At 41.4% G+C, this 23,396-nt stretch overlaps 2 protein-coding genes across 4 annotated transcripts in view; both read left to right on the top strand.

Moving 5' to 3' along the window:
- The window catches only part of rmi1 (RMI1, RecQ mediated genome instability 1, homolog (S. cerevisiae)), a 33,781-nt gene extending 11,388 nt beyond the window's left edge, over positions 1-22,393 (top strand). For all 3 annotated transcript variants that reach the window (XM_028457264.1, XM_028457263.1, XM_028457262.1), the window contains exons 3-9: positions 7,202-7,312; positions 7,942-8,091; positions 19,416-19,486; positions 19,568-19,691; positions 19,757-19,844; positions 20,512-20,683; positions 21,366-22,393. In XM_028457264.1, coding sequence (XP_028313065.1) covers positions 7,202-7,312; positions 7,942-8,091; positions 19,416-19,486; positions 19,568-19,691; positions 19,757-19,844; positions 20,512-20,683; positions 21,366-22,134 — 1,485 coding nt within the window. In that variant the 3' untranslated portion in view covers positions 22,135-22,393. The remainder of the gene's footprint in view (positions 1-7,201; positions 7,313-7,941; positions 8,092-19,415; positions 19,487-19,567; positions 19,692-19,756; positions 19,845-20,511; positions 20,684-21,365) is intronic.
- Positions 13,295-15,310, top strand: LOC114469607 (rho-related GTP-binding protein RhoG-like). The gene is given in 3 exon segments (XM_028457265.1): positions 13,295-13,313; positions 13,316-13,768; positions 13,771-15,310. Coding segments are annotated over 3 exon segments (570 nt in total). The 3' UTR covers positions 13,869-15,310.
- Positions 22,394-23,396: the final 1,003 nt, after the last annotated feature.

Raw genomic sequence — 23,396 nt, 5'->3', positions numbered from 1 at the left:
AGATGTTTTTGTGATAGATTTGATCTGATGCTGAATGTCAGATCTGAGTCAATCAGAACACCAAGGTTTTTGACTTGGTCTTTATCTTCTAAAGATCCAGACTCAGATACTTGCTGACAGCAGTCCTCTTTTCATTGTTACCAAAGACAATCACCTCCATCTTGTCATGGTTTAGTTGAAGGAAGTTTTCACTCATCCATCAGTCACACAACACCTCAATGGGACCATAGTCATCTGGGTTCAGTGATAGATATAGTTGTGTGTCATCTGCGTAGCTCTGATAATCAACCTTACAGTTGTGTAAAATGTGTCCTAAAGGAAGCATATAAAGGCTAAACAGAAGAGGTCCAAGAACAGATCCCTGAGGAACCCCACAGGACATTGGTAATCTGTCAGATTCAAAGTTTCCAATGCTTACAAAATAACTTTGATCCTCCAAGTAGAACTTAAAACATTACTTTAACATTTAGTCCAACCCATGTTTACAATCTGTGCAACAAAATTGTATGATCTACAGTGTCAAATGCAGACTTAGATCCAATAGAATGAGAACAGATACTTTTCCTGAATCAGTGTTCAACCTTATGTCATTGATCACTTTGATCAGATCAGTTTCTGTGCTGTGATGAGAACCAAAACCTGACTGAAATTTATCAAATATTTTGTTGAATGTTAAGAATTGACTCAGTTGGTTGAAGACCACCTTCTCAATGATCTTGGCCATGAATGGAAGGTTCTGATTGGTCTATAGTTAGCCAGTATAGAGGCATCCAGTGTTCTCTTTTTTAACAGCGGTTTAACAGCAGCTACTTTCAGGGATTTTGGTACGGTGCCTGATTGGAATCATCAGTTAATTATCTGACACTAATCAGTGATAAATGACTTTACAACAGTTTTAAAGAAGTTTGAGGGTTTTGTGTCAAGGCAACATGTTGATGGATTCAGCTGCTGAACAGTTTCCTCTATTGTTTTTGGGTTCACTGTAATAAACTCTAACATTGTAGTTGACTCCTCCCTCAGTGGTTGAAGCTGTTCAAGCTTTTTGTTATTTTGCTGGTTTGTTCTGATGTTTGATCTTATTGATTGTATTTTTTCATTGAAATTTACAGCAAATTCATTGCATTTTCCAGCTGACAGTAATTCAGGGGCTATCTGATCTGGGGGGTTGTGAGCTTTTCAATTACAGAAAACAACGTGCGAGAGTTGTTGACATTTTTAGCAATAATTTCAGAAAAGTATTGCTGCCTTGCTTTGAACAACCCATCATTGAATTTACGTAGACTTATTTTGTACAGTTCTAGATGAATTTGGAGTTTTGTTGATCTCCATTTACGCTCAGCTCTTCTACAGTCAGATTTCAAATTCTGCATTATCTCAGTCCTCCTCCAAGGTGTTTTCTGTGTGTTTGGTTTTCTCTTAGTTTTGATTGGAGCCACCACATCTATGACATCACAGACTTTTGTATTAAACTCATCCAAAAGATCATCAACTGTCTCACCACTCAATGTTGGTGTCATTGCTATGGCTTCTATAAACTGTGCACTAGTGTTGTCATTTATGTACCTTTTCTTTAAACACACATAACTAGGGGGAACAGATGTTACAGTCTCTAGGTCAAAAAAGACACAGAAATGATCAGATAGAGCAAAGTCTCTTACATCAACAGCAGAGATATCAACACCTTTAGAGATAACCAGCTCCAAAGTGTGATCGTAGACCGATGTATGTGCAAGAAACTGCCACTGTAATCCTAAGTGCTGCCCCGGACTCGAGGACGCAGCCAGAATAGCAGAAAGAGTGGGGGCCAGGGAGCTTAGGCAACCCCCCCCGGCCGAGCATCCCCCCAGACGCCCCCAAGACACCAAGCCGAGAGGCAGCCACCGCCGCCCACATACACACCCGAGAAAGCACCTAGAAGCCGAGGAGCCAACACACTCCGCCACCGCCCTCAACCCCCAACCCCAAGGCCCCCCACCGACATCCACCCCCGCACCCATCCCGGCATGCAGCGCGTGCAAACCAGAGGCGGTACTTTGGGTACCGCCCGAGCAGGGGCCACCCCACACCGCACCCACTGGTATGCAGAAGATGAGACACATTTTTAAAACCATTGATCAACCGACCAAGAGGCATCAGATACAATAAAAACAAAACAGGCCCCAGAACAGAGCCCTGAACTACTCCACATAACAGGTTGTACATATTAGACATTACATCATTAAGAGCAACATTAAAAGTTCTTCCATTTATATAAGAGGTAAACCACTGGAGAACAGCACCAGAAAACCCCATCTCAGATTTAAGTGGATCAACCAGTATACTGTGATCTACTGTAACAAAGGCAGCTGTCAGATCAAAGGAGGAGTGATACTGGCCCTGATGTTTTGAACTTTGTTTACAAAGAATTTCAAAAAAATTTGAAGTCATCCTGTGTGTGCATCGACACATGGGGCGGTGGGGGTGGAACAAGGTTTTCAATAGTTTTAAACAAGACTTTGGGTTTTTTCTTATTTCTTGAAACTAGATCTGAGAAATAGACAGAGCGGGCGTGTTTTATTTTTTCATTTAGCTCTATTATCATGTCTTTAAGATGAAGTCTATGTACTTCTAATTTTGTGGCTTTCCACAAATGCTCCACCTTCTGGCAGCTTTTCCTGAAATTAGAAATAGCTTCATTTATCCACGAACACGGCTTTTTATGAGGACCTAGAGTGTTTTTAGCTGGTACTACTGTGGCCAAAGCAGTCAGACAATGATTACAGTAGTTTGACATAAACGAGTCAACAACAACACAACTAGTTGGGTTAAACGAAGCAGAAAACCCACTGGTTGCAGCTTCATTTAGAATGCGTCTCTGTTTTTTCACAGTGGAAGTAGTTCTTGCCAATGTAAATGACAGATTAAATAAAATACAGCAGTGGTCACTTATTTGTAAATCTTCAATGCTTAGTTGGTCAATTTTTGAACCAAAAAAAACAAACAAATCTTAAGTATGACCTTTTGTGTGCGTTGGACCCGACACATGTTGCACAAAGTGAAAAGAGTCCATAAGAGACACAAACTCGGCTGCCATAGGACAGGAAGAGTTATCAACATGGAGATTAAAATCACCAAGAAATAAACGAGCAGGACCAGGTGGTTGGTAAATTAAAATACAGTAAAAAGAGTGTTTGTTTCCAACCTTACACGTCTGGAGCTTGAAGGAGTTGAAAGTGTCCGTTTCTATCAGTCTGCAGGAGAAAGTATTCCGGCACACGAGCGTCAAAACGCCACCATGACGCGTGACCCGAAGAGTCCCAAACACGAAGCAGTCCGGAGGGCACAGCTCATTCAGATGAACAAACTCATCCTCCCGCTGCCAGGTCTCCAAAAGGTCCATCAGATCCAGCTCATGGCGCATAAAGAGGTCCCTCAGGAGATGAGCTTTGTTTGCTAGAGATCTAGCGTTCTGAAAGCACAGGCATAGTCAGTTCCTCATTAACCTGTGGAGAGCTGCGGCACAGCGGTCATAGGCATCCATGGTTCACGCCGCGGTGCTGAGAACGGCGACTGTGCAGCGGCGCTGCCAGCGTCAGATGACGCAGGCCAGCGTTCAGACGCACGGGAGCCACAGGCTGGATCCACCGTCAAAAGCAGGAACCGAGGCTAAGTGAGGAGGAAGTCTGGATGCTTGGTCCTCAAAGTTGTGATAAAAATGTACCTCGTGTGAACAATTTAAGTCCATAAGTGCCTGACAGTCATAAACCAGCAACGCAGTGACATTCTGGTACAAAAATCCAAAAAAAACAACAATAAGGAACAGCTCCAGTAGAGCAAGCAGACTACAGCTGAAACACGCTAGCGACATTTTTCCCATATTGTTTCCTCAGCAGTGCTATACAAGCACCCTTGAGCTCAGTGAGAGGCCAAAGGGGAGGACCTGTACTCGTAACATATCTCCTGAAAAGCGATCCGTTGGTACTTTATGTGGGGAGTATATATCAGGATTTGGAATGCACATCTTTCAGGTTGACAGACGTGAACCAAACGTTCTGACACACCATGCGCAGCAGGGAGACGTGCGTAAGCGTCTTGAACCTGTATTTCATGAGATATCTGTTGAGAGCACATTAATCTAGGACAGGGCAAATCCCAGACCTTAGGGCCTGTGAGTGTAGGATGCCGGTGAAACGAGGAGGGACATCTGCAAACTGCAGTCTGTATCCTCCTGTTATCATCCCTATCACCCTGGACGTGGCTGCGAGCTCGGCCCATCTCCTCCCCTTGGGGTAGAGAGTGGATGCCTGCAGCTGCCCATCCACTGAGAGAGGCCTCGACCGCGGTGCGGTGGCGCCCTCTAGCGATGGAACTATGCCAATGCCCCCGAGGGGAGCAACGTCCGCAGCGTGATGGCGGAGACCCCACCATTCCTTGCTCGGTGGGGGCACAGCCCACCCACCAAGAGGGAACACCATGGTAACCAGAGTGCTACTGGTTACCTTTCAGTGCAACATTGAAAAGGCTTCGGTCTGACGCAGCGTAGCGTTCCGAACAATGTGTAATCAATATACTGGTACGGCGGTATATTAAAGATGTATATCATAAAGAAAATATCTACTGGTATTTGGTATGAATCAGTATACCGCCCAGCCCTATAGTGATGATAAATATACATTCTGTATGTATCCGAGTCCTGATCGGGAGATAACGTCCGATTCCGAGTCTGAAACCACGTGATCGGGCCTGATTTCCGATCACGTGATTGGATTGGGACATCCTTACACATCAGGTTGCTTGCTTCTTCTTTCTGGCCTAGTTGGGGGTCTTAAACTGTGTGCCTTGAAGAGCCAGGAAAGCCTTACGGCAAGCAGGTGGAGACTGGATAGGGGACTTTCTGGGTAGGCAGAAGCAGAGAGCCTTGTTATCCTTCTGCTTGGCCTTACAGCTGTGGTGGCAAAATTAATAAATTATATTTACTCATAGATCTTACTCAATTAAATGTATGCCTGCCTCGTGATATAACTTTCAATCACTCTCTTTTTCTGTTTTTCTTCCTTGGGAAGGTCAGAAACTCTCACATGCCTCACTTGATAAACACAGCTGCAACTCAAGGTTGGTCAGCACCCACAGACGCTCACACACACACACACACACACACACACACACCCACAGACGCTCACACACACACACACACACACACACACACACACACACACACACACACACATACAATACACACACCCCCAATACACACTCACTCACACACCTACGTACATCTATGCATATGACTATCATATGCAATACCGGGAGTGCCAAGCCCACGGGACAAGCAGATCTCTCTTTCTGTCCTATCTTCTGGGGTGGGGCTATCAATCTGTAAAATGTACTATGTGAACGGTTTCCAGTTAGTTCTGTGCTTTTCCCTCTGACCGGCCGGTCACATCTCCCTCATCCATCCTGCTTGTACTCCCTTTTTTTATTTAGTTTAGAATAAATAATTTTTTTATTACTTCATCACCTTTTTCAGTCTGGTTCTTAACATTTATCAACGCAGAGCATCTATCACAAGTTAAAGCCGAGGTAACCGTACATTTTCCCCGACACAGCGCTTTTGCATAGAGGCCAGCGCGGAGCCGAAAATCCCCTCTGGAATGATGGGCATGTCCAGGATGCTGCCCCTCTCAGTCTCTGACAGGTTTGCCAGGTCAAGCCAGTGGTCCCGCTCCTGGAGGACCATGGCCCCCATCGCTAACCCAGTGGCCTGGGCTGCACAGCGCTGGACACGGAGGCACAGGTCGGTGACCACTGACATCTCCTCCCACCTGACCGGGTCCTGAGTCGGCCCAAGGTTGTCACAGAGCTCCGCCTGGTATGCCATGAGCAGCAACAACACGTTGAGTGCTCTGGCCAAGAGTGTCTCAGCCTTGTAGGAGCGCTCCATCAGGGTTGACTGTAAGCGGTTGGACTTGGCTGGCAGGCTCGGCCTCCGAGGGGACATAACAGACGGCCACAGGAGCAGGTTTGCTGTGACCAGCGGTTCCACCTGGGGCATGCGGAGCAGGCCCAGACTCTCCATAGCCTCACAGTCAAAGGACGGAGCGCCCGGCACCAACAGCTCCTGCTGCTGAATGGTTGGTCCTTTCAGGAACGTGCCACCTCATCCAGCAGCTCCGGGAAGACAGGGAGCAGTTGCTTCGCCAGACCCCTGGTCGCGGGGAACCGCTTCCCCTCTTAACAGCACCTGGTTGTCTCGGTCACTACGGCGGGCAAGGAGATGGCCATTCGAGCAGCGGGGCGTCTGTACACATTCAATATGTCTAAGCCAGGAAGAGGAGAAGCTGGCGTGCTTCCCTCAGCTCCCTCCATTGAGGCAACAGAAGCGACGAAAATGTCGTCCTCCTCTTTGTCCTCTGAAATGAGGAGTTCAGAAGTAATGTCATCATCATCCCAACACCAACTCCCTACGCCTGGCGACCATGGTGGGGTGGTGAGGGTGGTGTCGTAACTGAGCCGCTGGTGTGTTATGGTATGAGTGAAGCGGTGAGCCGAGCCAAAAACAAGTGTCAGCGGTCGGCCCTCGACGGCTGTGCAGGGCCTTGAAGCAGTGTTACACCAAGCATGGAGAGCAGGGAAAACACTGGTTGACCTGGTGTGGTCGACACCAGAAAAAAAGCATTAAACAGCAGCGTCAGGCGACGGAATCCAGAAAAGGGTCCACCTGTGGACGGTAAAGCTGCTGCAAGGGGAGATGACTCTGAGTGAGAAGAGGTTTTTGAATTGTGTTATATTCTCTTCCCCCTCTACTTATAGTAGGAGGGACTACCTGCGGCCGATGAATACATTTCACCAGCAAATCAGATTTGGCGTAATGAGATTGGGCTTCTGAGATATGACAAGAATGTGTATATCCCATAGTGAGACATCAAAATGAATGTTATGAAAGAGAACTGTTGTTGTTTAAAATTTTTGAGAAATTTAAATAAAACTGAAGAATAGAATTTGAATGATGGACAGTGGTTGACGCGCTTTACTTTCTGATCAATATCTGTTTTAGAATGTTGTAAAATAATATGCTGTATATGTATATATATATAAGTATACAGTGTATGTCTCATTTTGAGGCTTATTGTTCATATAAATGACTCCAGACACATTTGTTTCAAAGTGACAAAGTGTAATTTTTAATCTAAAGAACATTATGAGATGTTTGTGTCTGTTTCAGGTTCTTGATCAGTGGCTATTGACTGACCTCAGAGACCTGGACTATCCTGTCCTCCCTGAAGGTCTCTCCCAGGCTCAGAAGACAGAGCTCAGTGGTTCCTTCTGTGTCCAGGTAGAACTCATCATAGACGTGTTTATACAGTCCTCATCAAGAGGAAAGAAGGTAGAACTAGATCAAAGCACACCAAGCACAGTTAAAACACAGTTTATGAACTATGAGATGATAAAGGCTTCAGCTGGACTTAAACAACCAAAGCTACAGCAGCTACGTTAATGCATATTGAAACAGAAGAAAATGTTTTTTTCTTTTTCTTTTCACAATTTTCTGGTGCAGGAGAAGAAATTAAGATAGAAGAGGGTTGTTCTGAGCTGTATTCTACAAGAAAACCATCAGTTAGTTTTTTTCTGTGTGACAATCAGAGAATGAGCAAGACCTGATGGTCCTGTCCTCTGGAGCTGGATTTACTTTCAGCACAATAACTTATCTTAACTGGATTTAATTAGTGTGTGCTATACTACGCTGCTGGATAACTTTTTAACAGGCTAAATCATCATGGTAACTTAGGCTAAATCACCATGGTTACTGAGACTAAATCCAGGATATACTTCAGAGGACAGGCTCTTAAGAAAAAAGCTCTTACTTTCGTCCAAACTCTACTTTTCACTTTATTTGATAAAAGTTAATATTGAAGAAATGGATCCACAGGCAGTGCTCAGTGTTAACTCTGTGTGTGTGTGTAGGTGGACTCCCTCCTAGATGTCAGTCAGCCTGCCTACAGTCAGCTGTTAAAGTCCAGAGGCACTGATTGCTCCAATGATGAGGTGTCAGCGCTCACACTGACCAATCAGAGTCCGTGGGAGGCCAAGCCAACACGGATGCTCCTGCTACAGGTCATTATCACACTTTATCATTTCACTGCTTTGAGACATGATTAGTTGTTTCTTTAGTTTAAACTCTATCAGCTGATACTTTAGATACTTTTACTCATCATTAAACACCAGGGTTTACTCTAGTACTTTTAGACATGATGACTGCATCACTGGGATGTGATTGAACATGTTAGGGCTTATCACTGCCTTAAATGTTAAAAAGAATGATTTTGTCTGGATAATTTAGATCAAGTTGATCAAAACTTAATCAATGAAGCTGATCAGATTGAATAAACCATTGATCCCTGAGGTGACATTACACCCCCACAAACGGCTGATGCGCGTACATGTGAGAGTGCCGGGTTATACATGCTGAGAGTTGCGACTTTGGTGTTGCAAAACGTTTTTTTGTGGTACTTCCGGGTCTCTTTTTTTATCTCGCAACAACCTGTGCAGCTCCACGATGATTATCATTTGTTCTGTGCAAGGGTGAGTGTTTCTTCTCATATTATTATTATACACGGCTGGTGCGCGTGAGAGTGCCGGGATGTACTGTACATGCTTACATGCTGAAAGCACAAAGAGCCGTTTAGAGAGAGAATTGCGACTTTGGTGTTGCAAAACGTTTATTTTTCATGGTACAGTAGTCTCGTTTATCTCTGGGGTTATGTTCTAAAAATAAACTGCAATAGGAAAAATCGGCGAAGTAGTCAGCTTTTTTTTTACTATTATTATACATGTTTTAAGGCTGTAAAACCCCTCACCACACATTTTATACACTTTTCTCAGACAGGAATTAACATTTCTCTCTTTTTTAAACATTCAACCCTTTATAGATTTTAAAACTTAAACCTGTTTTTAAACATACAACAGAGTCACTGCTAGTGATCAGACATTGATGCCGAACGCTTTCAGAGTCTTTGTTGACAATGACGTCAGGCCATCAACACAGACACTGGTCTGTTCACCCATTCAACCATGGAGTAGAAGCTGTGTGTGACCACCTGGAGCTGTAGGACACGCCCTTTATAACCAGAACTAATGAGGATTAGGTGTGGAGGAGAATCAGTGAGGAGGTGGTAGTAGCAGGTAAAAGTTCTCTCTGTAGCACTGAGCTAGCATAGCATTAGCCGCTAATCACACCGGCTTTTTTCACTAGTGGTTTATGTTTGAGAGGAGAAAAAGGAGCACAGCTCCTCACTTCAGCAGGCAGTGAAACTCACTGAGTTGGATGTGTCGCTGGTGGGTGAACGCAGCATTAGCCAATCAGGATGCAGAACACAATGTGTGTTCATATGCTGTAAAAAAAATGCATCCAAAATTGCACTGTAAAAAAAAATCCATGAAACACAGAGGCCGCGAAAGGTGAACCGCAATTTAGTGAGGGAATACTGTACTTCCAGGTCTCTGCGTGCATGTGTGAGAGTGAACCCACGGAGGAGAGATGTGTGTGCGTGCCTATGAATAGAGTCCGCCACGGCATCCGAACAAGAAATGGTAAATGCTAAATAAATAGTTTTAGTCATACAAAATTATATGTCTTTTATCATATCCAACCTTCAAACACATAGTCATTTAAGATAAGATAAGATAATCCTTTATTGATCTCACAATGGAGAAATTTACTTGTTACATTTGGCATTAAGTAAGATCACTCAGGGTGTGCAGAATAGACAAGAAATGTGCAGACAGTTAAATAGTAAAAAGAGGTATCTTATGTACAGTAAGTAAAAGCAAACATCTTAAGGGGATGGAGTTATAACAATCAGGAAATAAGAATAAATACAAATAAAATAAAAGTTAGAACAGACTATAAAAACTAGAATATCAAAGTTTACAGTTCTCGTGCAGGTTGTCAGTAAGTGATGCTGGTACAGGGAATAAAGTGGGGTAATTATTGCACATGTTACTTTAGGGTCTTGTTGTACAGTGTAACAGCAGTGGGGATGAAGGCCTTGTGGTAGCGCTCCTTCTTGCACTGAGGGTGTCTCAGTCTGCCACTGAGAGATGTTGTAGATGTGGCTGAGGACCTCAGAGAGCTGGTCTGCACAGGTCCTCAGCAGCCTGGGACTGATACCGTCTGGTCCTGCAGCTTTCCTCTGTTTCAGTCGCCTTAGCTCTCTCCTCACCTGGTCCGGTGTGATGGAGAGGGGGGAGTGAGGGTGGACTGCTGGGGGTGGGGCAGGTGCTGGAGGAAGTCCGTATGGTAGGGGCTGGAGACGTGGGTGCAGGGGGGCTGGAGGCAGGTGAAGGTCATCGGGGGAGGGGGGCAGTGTCCACTGGGCTGGAGATGAGTGAAGAGGTGGGAGCAGGGAGGGGGCAGAGGGAGTGAGGGGAGAATCATAACGGTTGAAGTGTTTGTTGAATTCATCCGCCGACTGGTCTCCATCAGCTGTCACTCTGTCTATATCCCGAGATGTTCTTTAGTCCCTCTCCTCCAGCTTCTCCCCACAGTCCTTCTTGGCCTTCCTGATCCTCCACTGGAGCTCGTGCTGGACTCTTCTCTGCTCCTCTCTGTCCCCTGATTAGAAAGCCCCTTTCTTCTGGTTCAGGAGGGCTTTAAGCTCAGGAGTCACCCAGGGTTGGTTGTTGGAGAAACACCGTAACTTCCGGGTCGGTACAGTGTTGTCCACGCAGAAGTTGTAGAAGATGTAGTCCGTAATGCAGTGGGTCAGGGCATCGATGTCGTCTCCATGAGAGCTGCAGATCACGTTCCAGTCTGTGGTTTGGAAACAGTCTCTCAGTCTCTCATCTGCCTCTTCAATCCACACTTTCACGGACCTCTTCTGTGCTGGCTCCCTTCGCACCTTGGGTGTGTATTCAGGCCGCAGTATTACCAGGTGGTGGTCTGAGCGTCCGAGCGGGGGGAGGGGGGCAGAGGTGTAAGCAATCTTCACGTTAGCATACAGTAGGTCCAGGGTCTTATTGTTCCTCGTGTGGCACTTTACATACTGTGTGAATGTGGGGATAGTGGCGGAGAGAGAGGCATGATTAAAGTCACCAGTGATGAGGGTCACGGTGCTGTGGATGCGATCGCAGGCTTCCGCGGCATCAGCCATATTTAACAACTCTACTTAAGCTCCTCCCACTATATATATATTCTTTTTCTGTTATTTTTTTTTTTTCCTCACAGGACTTGAAAACCAATATTTTCTGAAAACAATGATAAAATGTTTCTTTTAAAAAACGGAATATAAATGTTATGTGAAATTGACAAAAGAAATCCTATATTCCCCTATAGTGTGTGTGTGTGCGTGTGTGTGCGTGTGTGCGCGCGTGTGTGCGCGTGTGTGCGCGTGTGTGTGCGCGTGTGCGCGCGTGTGTGTGTGTGTGTGTGCGTGTGGCATACAGAATGATGGACTATAATTTCCACTCTAACACACTTGTCACTGCTGTGATTCTTCAGGGAAAAATCTGCGTTGCTTGGAAACGTGGCTGATTTTGACATTTTCTGCTTCTTGGACCTTTTTGTGTAAAGTCTTCTCACGTCTCACTTCTCAGAGTAATGTGAAAACCTGTGGTCTTTTAAAACAAAGAATTAATGGTTAAAGATGTTATTTAAGCTTCAGTCAAAGATTTTTGACACATTGTTGGTAAAAGTCCATATTAATGTAGAGTCTGCTCTGGCTGGAATAAATCATTTAAATCATTGTTATTTTATATCACCTCAGACACTAAAAGATTAATATAAAACACGAACAGACAAACATATGTATCTTTCATCTATGAAATGTAGATGCAGTATTTTGTATTACTCTTTCCCAATTTATTTATTGTAATACATGTAATATGTATTTCTTCTAACTAGTTCAGTGCCCGTCAGAAGTATGTATAGTGGGAGGGGCTTAAGTAGAGTTAATTATGACCAAATGAGTATGTGTTAGAAGGTTGTATGTACATAGAGGTGTACATACTGTACTCTGTAGTGTTATAAAGGGTTTTATTTGTCTGCAAAATAAAATAGTGTGTGTGAGTTATCTGGTTTAATTATATGAGACATGAATATGATAAATGTGTTTGTTGTTTTTTTTACTCATTTTTATATTTTTTTCATTTGGTGTATTTTTCTGTAATGTATGTTTTTTTGCAGTCATTATGTGTATGTGTGTTTCTTTCTGTTGTGTTTTTGTGTATTTTTTGTATAATTATTGTTTTTTTGTTGCCATTGTAGTGATTCTGGAATCATTTTGTGTATTTTTTGTATAAATATTTAGTTTAGTGTATTTTGAGTCATTTTCATATTTTTGTTGTCGTTTGGTGTGTGTTTGGGGAGAAGTCCACAGAAGCTCTGGCACACACTGAGCTGTGTAATGAAATAGATATAGATGGTGCTCTAGCGCCCCCTCACACTCTGAGGTCAAAAGCTGAATAGGTTTCATTTCTGCGCCGTCCAGAAGTAAAATAAAATTAAAATAAACATTTTGAAATCACCAAATTACTTCAAAATAACAGATGCACAAACTCGGGGTATTTGGAACCCTTTGACTAAGTTTCAGGTGGAACATTCACCACGTCGGAGAGATATTTGCTCCACACACGCGCGCACACACACACACAGACCTCTCTTGAATTATAGTATAGAAATTTGATATGTATTTTTTTTAATATATGTAATATGTGTCAAAAGAGCTATTTGGCCTCATCTCACATGGATTAAAGTCCTTCCAGAGGAAGGACTTTAAAAAATATCTTTTTAATGAAGACAACATAGTGTCTAAAATTCTATACAGGTAAAATTATATTGGATAATGTTATGTAAAGAGTGTTTTTTTTAGACAATGTATTTGAAGGGAAACAAAAATAACTTGGATTTGATAACACATAATGTCAGTCAACACATGCTAATTGCTAATATCTTGCCACACATAAAACATCCATATAAGCATATTGGCAGTTAAATTAATCTGTCCCCACACAATTAAAATGTATATTTTCTTCCAGAATGTTCTTTTTGTTGGTTTAGTTTCTTACCAGGGATTTAAAACTTAAGGTTAGCTACAGGTGGAAAGTTGATGGTCTGTAGATGTTGCAGGAGGTGAAGTAGGAATGTGGTAGAGTTATTGCACAATGTGATTTATTTCAGGTTAACAAATTGTTATATCTTGATTTTATTTGGTGTCAAAATCATTAATCATTAAAACCATCTGTAAGAGGTGATTGAACTAGACGAGGCTACCAAAGATCGAAAGCCAAGTGGCGGTGCTGGAGCCCCAGTGGTCGTATGATGCAGACCATTAAGTGTGTGGGGTGGGTGATGGGGCAGTGGGTAAAACCTGCCTGCTGATCGCCTATACAACAAACGCCTTCCCTGAGGAGTACATCCCCACTGTGTTTGATAATTACAGCGCTCACATCAGCGTCGATGGCCGCACCGTGAGTCTCAACCTGTGGGACACGGCGGGCCAGGAGGAGTACGATCGCCTGTGCACCCTTTCATACCCACAGACCAACGTTTTCATCATCTGTTTTTCCATCGGCAGCCCCTCCCCCCACGCCAATGTTGGGCACAAATGGCACCCCGAGGTGTCCCACCACTGCCCCAGTGTTCCCATTCTACTGGTAGGCACGAAGCAGGACCTCCGAGGCGACGCAGATACGGTGAAGAAGCTGAAGGAGCAGGGTCTCGCTCCAACCACCCAGCAGCAGGGCAACTCTTTGGCCAAGCAGATCGGAGCAGTTAAATACATGGAGTGTTCTGCGTTGCTACATGTGGTGTCAGGGAGGTTTTTGCTGAAGCTGTCAGGGCAGTGTTGTATCCCGTCACAAAAAAGAATACCAAGAAGTGTGTGCTCTTGTAATAAATGGTTCCCATGGCTAAACTGTGGAGCGGAATGATGGCCTGTGGATGCAAAGGAAGGCTGAGAAACAGGTCAACATTGTAAGACATCTAGTAGCTCTCCTGTTACTCCTTTCCTAACTTTTCATCTCCTGGAGGATCTCATCACGTCATCACCAAAGTGACTATGCCTAACTGGCGGCTACCGACAGTATCTCTTTTTTTTTTTTCTTACATTTTAACTTTTGATATTTACACATTTTCAGTTTTACGTCTGTTCTAATTTCATAGTTGCTCTGCTTTGCCTTGAAAATGCTGATTGTTGTTGCTACAAGCCATAACATTCAAATCATCTAAACAAGCTTCAATGTTTGACTGGAGAAAAAAGATCTGCCTATGTTCAGGTAGACAGCTAATGACTACCTCAAGTTCTCACCTAGGTTGCATCTCATTAATCCCAAGTGGCAGTCTCATCAAGTGGCTTTGACTTTCCTATGTATTGAAATGAAAAGCCATGAGAAAGGTGAACAAGTTTGTATTTTAACTCCCTCGAGTCCAGACAAAACGTAACGACTCCTGGGCAAATGCCAGTATCCCCTGTAACCAGAATACACAAAAGAAAGTTTAAATTCCCAAGTTGAAAGTTCCCTTGTGCTGGATGTGATGTGCCGTCTGCAAGGATTTCCTCCTCCAGCTTGCTGCCCAACAGTTAACAGACCCTTGAAGATAAACCGGACCCATTAAAAGCAGCCAAGCATTTGCAGAGGAGTGCTCATAAGTCTTCTGCCAAATTACCGTTCACTGGAATGAGACTTCTTGAGCCAGCAGATTGTAGTTCAAGTCTACGTCTAAGCTCCAAGTGCTACCAGAAACGTGCCTAAAAATCACCTTTACAGGGTGAGGCCATGGAGACGGTTTTGTCTATTTAGTGTTTTTTAAACCTTCAGTTGCGGTTGTGGTCAAATTTGAATATATTTTTTAAAAGGCTTTTCTCTATTAGATCAATAAGTTGTGTTAAAAATACTCAAATTTAAAACCACACCGTTATTACACGTCCCTTTTTATTAATGACATTATTGTCTTCAATTTTTGAATGTCAGGCTTTGACCACTGTGTAACTTGTATTCTTTACCTTTTTATCCTGTGTAGTCTTGGTTTAAGGAACAATCATTTCAGTGGAGTACTGCCAAAGCCAGGCCTTTTATCAACCAGTAAATTGCAATGTTCTCGGTGCACGCTGAGAGAGCCTTCCATTTGGTCAGGTGCCTTATCTCTACGAAAGACCATAGCAGCAATTATGTCAAACCCAAAGCGTCTCACTAAAGTGCCACGAAGTCTCAGGCAGAGATTGGAGTGCGGATCAGGTTGACTATTTTTATTCTAACTTTCAGAAGCTTCCTGGCTCACTTACTGTACATTTCCTACTATGACTGTTTGTATTTATGTGCGGCGCACTAGTGACCCACAGCTGATTGTGGCTCACACCTGTGCGCCAGTGGAAGGCAAGACATTTTTAAATACAATTTTAGTTAATGTGCTTCAGTTTGAACTAGGGCCAGTGGAAAGTCAGTATAGCTCAAGAGAAATACAAGCAGTGATTGTGACAGCAGCGATATGGTGTGAAAACGGTCAAAAAAAAGATGTGTGAAGATGTCCAAGATAGATATGAGAAGGGATAAATGTAAGTGCATGACGGATGCTACCGGTCCAAGGTTTGGACACACAGACTCATTAAAAGGAAATGAGAAGGTGTAGTCCAACTTTTAACTGGTAGGGTATGTTTGTCATCTGCAGAGAGCTTGTGTATTTTTTTTTCTTTATTTTTTTTACTTGCCATGACCAACTTTACTCCGTATAATGCTGTTCATGTGGGCTCTCTGTCTGTGTTTTGAAGCTGTGTGCTGCAGTGTGCGTGGTACTACGCTTTTACACTGGGAACTTGATGTGTAGAAATCTGTCATTTTATAAATAACAAAAGCATATTTGTATAAAATGAACTAACTGAGATGATGATGTCAGTCCTGTTTCTGTGGAAAAACCCTGGAACCAAACATAACAACCCTGGATCAATCTGACACTGAGAATGTTCATGTACATACCTTTAATTTAAATGTTCTCCTGCACTACTTATCAATGCTCTACTGCACTATTTTCCTTTTATTATTATTATATTTTATTATTATCTTTCTTTTCTATTATTTTTTTCCTTCTTTTTATCTTATTTTTTTTTAATTTTTTATTTTGTATTTGTTTATTTTTTTTATACTATTATTATTATTATTATTATTATTATTATCATCTTGTTATTTGCACATTCTAGTCTAACTACTGTTTATATTTATACTTATGTTTATACTTATCATCTCTTCTAGTTGATTGTTTATTATTGAATGTTTTCACTATTGGAGAGAGCACAGTTGACCGAGTCAAATTCCTCGTGTGTACAACATACACTTGGCCAATAAAGATGATTCTGATTCTGATTCTGATTTTAAATTATGCCAAATAAAATAGAGGTTAAAACCCAAAAAAAAAAACATCTGTAAGAAAATAATTTCAATATTTTTGACAGCTATAGGGAGTCATTATAAAAGAGCCACATGAGGCTCCAGAGCCGCAGGTTGCAGACCTCTGGTATAGAGTTAATTATGACCAATGAGTATGTGTGAAGGTTGGATGTACATAGAGGTGTACACACTCTGTTCTCTGTAGTGTTATAAAGGGTTTATATGTGGGTGTAAAGTGTCTTGTGAATTAATTTGTGTTGTTTGTTGATATGTATGTAGTGTTGTGTCTCCTATGGACCATACATGTGTCCGAAATGAAGTTTGATGATGATAAATTTGGGTAATTTAGCATTTTTCCTGTGTAATAAGTTGTGTTATTTGGGCTGAACGATTTTAGAAAACAATCTAATTGCGATTTTTTTTCTTTAATATTGCGATTTTCATTTAATATGCAATTATTTTTTCAAGGGCCTCTTGATTGTATTGTATGTATTTTTAAGGAACATAAGCAATAAATCAATCTGTTTCATCATAAACAATTTCAGATGTATTTAAACTTTAAATAGATATTGATTTTAAAGGGGACATATGGTTTTAAATCCTTCCTTTTTACAAATAAATCATACAGTTATGGTCTATATAAAGCAGAACTGCAATGCTTGGGTCTGAATTCCTCATTATTATAGCTCCACCCCTTTTCTACCCTTTTCTGATGTGCTTCTGAGAGCAACTCATTTTGGTGCTGTCTCTTTAAATGCAAATGAGACACTCCATACCCCGCCCCCTCTTCAGGTTAAACTCCACCCTGCTCGGCCATTTTTGTAGTTTGATAGAAGAGATACGATTATGTAGCGGCGCAGAAAAAGTTTATTCACACATTATTTACACAATGTCAACAACGTTAGACTTGTCCATCCAGCCTTACATGTTTGAGCCAGAGTCTGACCCAGTGGAGCGAGATGAAAAAAATGATGATGAACCTGCAGAACCCTAACAAGTGAGCTAACACAAGCGCCAAGCTAACGTCACGAAATGCATTTTAATACAGTCTTTTCAGAGACAAAAACGTCAAAGTGAAATGACTAATGAAAACTTTAGACTTAAATTAAATCACGTAGGCCATATCATCAAGGATCTAAAACGAGCACACAGCGCTAACATATGAAGACGGTGCTAATGCTAATGCTAACAAAACAATGACAGGGACGTCTTATCATCACACTTTTTAGCGTTATTTACAGCTTACCGAAGTGCTCTGTTCATCGTCTCCAAAGATAGAAGGAATTGAACCCTCAACCAGACAAAGTCTTTCTGTAAATCCTTCTTTATACTGGTGGAGGTTGATGAAGCAGTCATCATTGAAGTGCTTCACACACACAAAAATGACCTTATCCACAGATGTGGTACATTTCTATAAAAAATAAAACTCAACCAGACACTTTGAAAAGGTTCTGATGCTGCTCGAAATGTTGGGCCTGGAGTCGATGTCTTAATTTGGCAGTTCCGCTCACGTTATTGTTCAAAAAATGTAATAGAGAATCGAAAAATCGAAACAGATTGAAAAATATGACCAAAACAGAATATAAAGATATCAATGGAGCACCTGAAGAGATTAATTTGAACTTTTCTGTACTTCTAAACAATCTAAATATACATCAAAATTAATTTATGGGCTAAAAAAGTGGATTTAGCATGATATGTCCCCTTTAAAACACATTGGGTCATACACAACATTGTTGTGCCCATAATTCATATTTGTAATTTATCTCTCTAAATGTGAAAATTCCCAAGTCAAATGAAAATTGCAAAAGTTTCTGTATTTAAAAATGGTGACAGTCATGAGGTGTAAATTATAGACCAGTTTCTGTTCTACCTCAGTTCTCTAAGATCCTTGAAAAGCTTTTCTTAAATCATCTTGATAAGTTTATAGAACAACGTCATTTACTCAATGAATGTCAACATGGTTTTAGAAACAATAGATGAACTGCCTTTAACAGAAGTATATGAGGAAATAACTAATAACATAGATAATAATTTACACTCTGTAGGAATATTTATAGACCTTAAAAAAATCATTTGATTCAATGAACCACCAAATACTGGCATTTGTGGAGTTGCACTGAACCGCGTCATATCATACATGTTAGACAGGAAACAGGAAGTAGAACTAGAGGAATGAGCATCAGAAATGTGTCATATCACCTGTGGTGTGCCACAAGGATCAATCTTGGGTCCTGAATAGTTTTTACTATATATAAATGATCTTTGTTATATCTCTACCAAACTGAAATTTATACTATTTGCTGATGATAAAACTAAAGACTTATGACTGAAATCTCAACAGAATTAAATAAGTTAAAACAATGGTTTGATAATAACAAATTGTCAATGAATATTATGAAAACAAAAATGAGGATTTTTGGTAAATGAATTAAAGACACTGAAGTAAAAATAAAGATTAATAATATGGAAATGGAGAGAGTTTATGAATATAAATTTCTGGGTGTGATCTTAAGTCATAATGTAAGTTGAAAACCTCATTTAGCAAATATACAATCAACAAAGTACAGGAGTATATGAGTTATGTCCAGAGCTAGACATCTGCTAAATTACAGAGCATTACATATTATATATAGTTCATTAATTATCCCCTATATCAGCTACTGTATAGAGGACAACACTTTAGAGATCAAACAAATGTACTGTTTTTAACATCTCGCATAATGAAAATTGAAGACTTAAATACATTTAAAACTCTTGTTGTGATTTATAAAGCAAATCATAATCTTCTCCCTGTAAACATTCAAAAATCATTTAAAAGTAGAGAAGGAAATTATAATTTAAGAGGAGAATTATTGATGAGAAAAGTGTGTGTATGGAAACAAACTAAAAGAAGCCAAACACTAGGACACTTTAATAGAATGTATAAAGGAAATATGCTGGAGAATACTCATCATTTTTTATTCTTGTATTTTTTTTGTATAACTATAAACAGAAAGTATGATATGTGCTTTTCTTTTTCCTTTGATTGTACGACCATAAACAATGTTTCCGTCCTCCAGCTCAGTGATGGAGTCCAGAGTTTAGAGGCCATGGAGTATCAGTCCACCCCCTCCCTCAGTGATCTCCTCAGGTTCTCCTCTCTACAGTCACACAAACGTTCTAAATGCAGATGTTTTCAGATGTAACTGAGATTCTAAAATGATTGTCTCAGACCTGGAGCTAAACTGTTGCTCCAGGGCAGGATGGTGTGCAGACTGGGGATGCTGCTCCTAGGACCTTCTAACGTCACGGTGCTGGGGGGGGAGGTGGAGGACCTGGTGGACAGAAACAATCAGGTGAGATAGGTTAGTACCAGCTGACCCTTTAACCAGTGGGTCCTTGACCTCCATTGTTCCCACAGAAGAGGATGTTGAGCAGGACTCTGGGTCTGCCTGAGGAACAGCAACAAGAAGAAGAAGGGGGCGGAGCCACAGCAGCATCTGTACAGGGTTGGTCTGCTCCAACACTTTGATCCAGACTTTATATATTATGTTGGTTAAACTGGTCTGTGTATGTGATGGATGAACAGATGGATGGATTTAGTGATGGATGGATGAACAGATGGATGGATTTAGTGATGGATGGATGAACAGATGGATGGATTTAGTGATGGATGGATGAACAGATGGATGGATGGATTTAGTGATGGATGGATGAACAGATGGATGGATGGATTTAGTGATGGATGGATGAACAGATGGATGGATGGATTTAGTGATGGATGGATGAACAGATGGATGGATGGATGGATTTAGTGATGGATGGATGAACAGATGGATGGATGGATTTAGTGATGGATGGATGAACAGATGGATGGATGGATTTAGTGATGGATGGATGAACAGATGGATGGATGGATGGATTTAGTGATGGATGGATGAACAGATGGATGGATGGATTTAGTGATGGATGGATGAACAGATGGATGGATGGATTTAGTGATGGATGGATGAACAGATGGATGGATGGATTTAGTGATGGATGGATGAACAGATGGATGGATGGATTTAGTGATGGATGGATGAACAGATGGATGTTGAGACCTCTATCGCTGCTGAACTCTGACCTTTCTCTTTCTTCATGATGTAATTAAAGTTTTTCTGTTTATCTTCAAAGGTGACTGGGCTGAGGAGGCGGCGCTTGAGGGGGAGGAGCTTGATGATATAGAGCTGTTGTCCAGTGTGGAGGTTCTGCAGGAGGTTCAGGTTCTATCAGCAGCAGACAGTGGTTACAGGACTCTACAGGAGGGTTCCTCCTCAGAGAGCTCAGCTTCAACACTCTCCTCCAGGTGGGCGGGGTCACACAGTGGTGGGGGCGGGGTCACATGACTTTTTATTAAGCCGTCTTTGCTCCGTCAGACTAATATATCCTGACATTTTAGATTCTCAGCCTTTTGTTTGTCTTCATAAAATCACATTATTAATATTTTCTAACTGTAAAGATGGAGAAACATTTTATTTAGTTCAATAACTCAATAATAAATTTATGACTTTCACCTTTGAATCGTTCCATTGTTGAGTGAATGCTGTACATCCGAGGTATCAGGTAACCCTCTGTCATTAGTCACACCAAACAGACTCATGACTCAGCAAAACCTCCGTCAGATGAAACCGCCTCAGGCCGTGAATCACATAATGTTTTATTTTGAAGAAACCGTAAATAAACATGACGTCATTAATATGTGCTGCTTCTGATACCAGAGTAAAGTTGAAAGCTATTGTTTTGTATTTTAAAAGTTAGGATGTATAAACATTTAATTTAACTATTTATTTATTAATCAAACAGTACGTTGATATATTTATTCAAAAATAAAAGAAAAAACTTTTGAAAACCGTTGAGTCTGATGGCTTTTATTTTGAAGCCTGAGGCCGTGTCATTTGATGGAGGTTTTGCTGAGTCATGAGTCTGTTTGGTTTGACCAATGACAGAGAGAATAAAGGTCTTTAATGAGATGATTGATGTGTGTTTAGGAGGGACATCTCCATCAGCTCTTTGAGGCCCAGCAGCAGAGGAGATGGTTTCCAAGCTGTGGTTCCCCCTGCTCTAATCACCCAGGTTCAGTCTCACATTGAGGAGGAGGACCTCCCTGATGATGAAGATTTTGCTGACATCCCCCTGGAGGAGTTGGACAGCGAGATCTTTGAGGCTGACTCAGCAGAAAGCAGCAGCAGGAGGTCCAGCCCCCCCCATGTGCTGAGTCATGCTGTGATGGACATGGACTGTGAACCTGATGTTGAGGAAGTGTCTGCACAGCCCAACCCTGAGGGTCCAGGTGGTTCCTCTGGACTCAGGTCCAAACAGGCTCCGCCCACTTCCCCTCCCTTCACCTACCTGTGTTTGATTGACAGGTTGATGGTCCAATCACCTGGTCAGTCCATCCAGGTAAAGGTGAAGGCTTTTATTGTGACACTCTCAGGTAAGCTGAGCAGCTCTAATGGGGCGTGGTCAGTGGGCGGTACCATCTCAGACGGGACCAGCTACCTAGACGTGCTCTTATCCAATCACCTGCTCACACACCTGCTGGGCTTCACAGTGACTCAGAAAGCAGCGCTGAAACGTGATCCGGCTAGGAGGGCGGAGCTAGAGGCTGGGATGAGGAGGTGTCAGGAGGAGCTGGTGGACATGTGCTGTGTGATGACCATCCACCTGCAGCCCCACGGTAGGAAAGCTGTGGTCACCTCAGCAGAGCCGGTCTCTGAAAAGATGGTCCATGAGCTGCAGGAAAGAAGGCGGAGATGAAATAAAATAAACATTAAAGGACACTAAACAATGCTCCTGTTTTTATAAATCTATCCTAAAATCTTCTAAATGTCCTTATTAGTAGATATGTCTAATAAAACACATTATTATGAACTATATTCATTCAATTTCCTTTTATAAATAGGAATACTTTATAGTTTTAGAGCCTGTGTTCCTCCATCTTTAAATCATGTGATTGATGATGTCACACGGCCCCACTGCCTGTAAACATCTCATTGTTTTCTATTGGAGTCAAACATTCAGCCTGATTTATAGATCATTTAGTAGATTTATAGATCATTTAGTAGATTTTAGATCATTTAGTAGATTTTAGATCATTTAGTAGATTTTAGATCATTTAGTAGATTTTACAGTAAAAATAACAACTTGTGCTGCTTTTAGTTTCTCTAAATAATCAGGAAAAGTTAAAGATGTTGAAGTAAACCTCTTGTTTACAGAAAGAGGACAATAGTAGTGGACAATGAAACAGAGAAGAAGAGCTCTCCTAAGGGACCTTTACTCTCCCATAAACAGTGCGCTGAATCGCTCTGGTGGCTGAAGTTAGAGAGGAAATCATGGACTGTGCCAGAGCGTGTCAGCACACTTTTCAAGGGAGAGTAAAGGTCCCTTAAGAGAGCTCTTCTTCTCTGTTTCATTGTCTACTTTTTTCTGATTATTTAGAGAAACTAAAAGCAGCACAAGTTGTTATTTTTACTGTAAAATCTTCTAAATAATCTATAAATCTACTAAATGATCTAAAATCTACTAAATGATCTAAAATCTACTAAATGATCTATAAATCAGGCTGAATGTTTCACTCCAATAGAAAACAATGAGATGTTTACAGGAAGTGGGGCCGTGTGACATCATCAATCACATGATTTAAAGATGGAGGAACAGGCTCTAAAACTATAAAGTATTCCTATTTATAATAGACAATAAACTGAATATGATGAATAATAATGTGTTTTATTAGACATAGATCTACTAATGAGGACATATTAGGGCACATTAATAAAAACAGGATTGTTTAATGTTCCAATGAAGCCTCTGCTGAGGTTTAGTAAAGCAGAAAAAATGATTTCCTTAATTATTGTTTACTGCTTTATCTTTAGTTTGGTGATAAACACATTTGTGTTTCCTCAAATGTATTAATGTTTTTATTTATATTAAATAATACAACTTTATTAAACTTTTGCAACGCATCGTCTAATGTTTAAAGAATTACAGAAGAACCTAATAATGAGATTCTAACCAAAGCA

This window comes from Gouania willdenowi, chromosome 9, assembly GCF_900634775.1.
Source record: "Gouania willdenowi chromosome 9, fGouWil2.1, whole genome shotgun sequence".
Classification (NCBI taxonomy): domain Eukaryota; kingdom Metazoa; phylum Chordata; class Actinopteri; order Blenniiformes; family Gobiesocidae; genus Gouania; species Gouania willdenowi.
This window is presented reverse-complemented; position numbering and strand designations above follow the sequence as displayed.